At 40.9% G+C, this 1,714-nt stretch overlaps 1 protein-coding gene across 1 annotated transcript in view; it reads right to left on the bottom strand.

Moving 5' to 3' along the window:
• Window positions 1-1,714, bottom strand: part of CENPI (centromere protein I) — a 109,633-nt gene that overhangs the window by 69,040 nt on the left and 38,879 nt on the right. The window contains exon 6 of the mRNA XM_003802969.2: window positions 288-377. Within this exon, the coding sequence (XP_003803017.1) occupies window positions 288-377 (90 nt within the window). The remainder of the gene's footprint in view (window positions 1-287; window positions 378-1,714) is intronic.

Raw genomic sequence — 1,714 nt, 5'->3', positions numbered from 1 at the left:
CGCTTGAGCCCGGGAGTTGGAGGTTGCTGTGAGCTGTAATGCCACGGCACTCTACCCAGGGGGACAGCTTGAGGCTCTGTCTCAAAAAAAAAAAAAAAATCTCTTAAATACACCATTTCAAATGGGATCAGTACGAAGTGCCAATCCCCCCAAAAGTTTCCCCAAATAATGCCACAATACTAGATCTTAAAATAGTAGGCTGTAAACACTTTAATCCAAATCTTTAAGCTAACTTCACCAAAGATAACATTTCAATCTCAATGGCTTATCTCTCCTTACTCCCTTACCTTCCTTCTTACAGGCAAAGATACAGAAATCAGGGTAGGAGCAAAAGACTTATACAGCGACAACAAAGCCTGGAGATGAGGCTGCATTCCCTGAAATAAAATAAAAGTTCGCCATTTTCAATTTTGTGGTCATTAATAAACTGAGAAAACAAGTATCAAGAAGAAAAAAATAACAAAAACATAAACCGAAACTAAACATTTATTCAGGCCTTAATTTCACTAAGAGCCACAGAAAGATGCTACAGGAAATAAAGGAATGAGTAATCAGACATTTTAATCAACCCCCTCCGACTTCCGACGTTCTCTTTTATAACCTTTTCCCCAATTCTTCCCTGCACTAATATTTGCTCCCTTTTTCTTTTCCTATTTATCTTCTTTTGTGCCTATAACTTAGGCATACCAGTCATACTTAATAGAATAGCATGGCTTATTTTCACTGGAAGCATACTCAGGTCTCTAAGTTTACTTGTTCTTAATTTAGACATCAAGGAGGTAGCACCAGAAGGGAAGCCAAGAATATAGAGCAAATGAAATATTAATAATACCTGATTATCATAATTCTCGGAAAATTAACCAGGAAATCACTATTGGTATGCAGTAGTAGTCAAGCAGCTCTGATATAACCAAAACAAAATTTTTTTTTGAGAGACAGACAGACAGACAGACAGAGAGTGTCCCATTTTGTTGCCCAGGCTACAGTGCCATAGCATTATAGCTCACAAGCAACCTCACACTCCTGGGTTCAAGCCATCCTCCTGCCTTAGCTTCCCAAGTAGCTGGAACTACAGGTACCTGCCATGACGCCGGGCTAATTTTTCAGTTTTTAGTAGAGATAGGGTCTCGCTCTTACTCAGGCTGGTCTCAAACTCCTAATCTCAAGGGATCCTCCCTCCGTGGCCACCCAGAATGCTAGAAGTACAAGCATAAGCCACAGCACCCAGCCTAAAACAAGTCTTAACCAAAACACTAACTTCACAATGAAAGAAGTCATCAATGCTAGCTAGATACCTGTGTTTTATATATCTGGCTATCCCAGAGAAAGCATACCATTAAAATGAATTCCAAGGAAGTAATCAAATTGCTATATTATACTAAAATTTTATAGACTCGAATACTGTACAAAGTAAGGCAGCAAATGGGACTTAGAAATACAGTATTCCTATTTTATAACAGCTCCTTAAAATTAAAGTTATTAAAATCAAAACGACCAGCTCAGCGCCTGTGCCTCAAGCAGCTAAGGCGCCAGCCACATACAACTAAGGTGGCGGGTTCAAATCCAGCCTGGGCCCACCAAACAACAATGACGGCTGCAACCAAAAATAGCCAGGCACTGTGGCAGGCACCTGTGATCTCAGCTACTTGGGAGGCAGAGGCAGAAGACTCGCCTGAGCCCAGGAGTTGGAGGTTGTTGTGAGCTGTGATGCCAC

This window comes from Otolemur garnettii, unplaced genomic scaffold (assembly GCF_000181295.1).
Source record: "Otolemur garnettii isolate 467f Iridium unplaced genomic scaffold, OtoGar3 scaffold00268, whole genome shotgun sequence".
NCBI lineage: Eukaryota > Metazoa > Chordata > Mammalia > Primates > Galagidae > Otolemur > Otolemur garnettii.
This window is presented reverse-complemented; position numbering and strand designations above follow the sequence as displayed.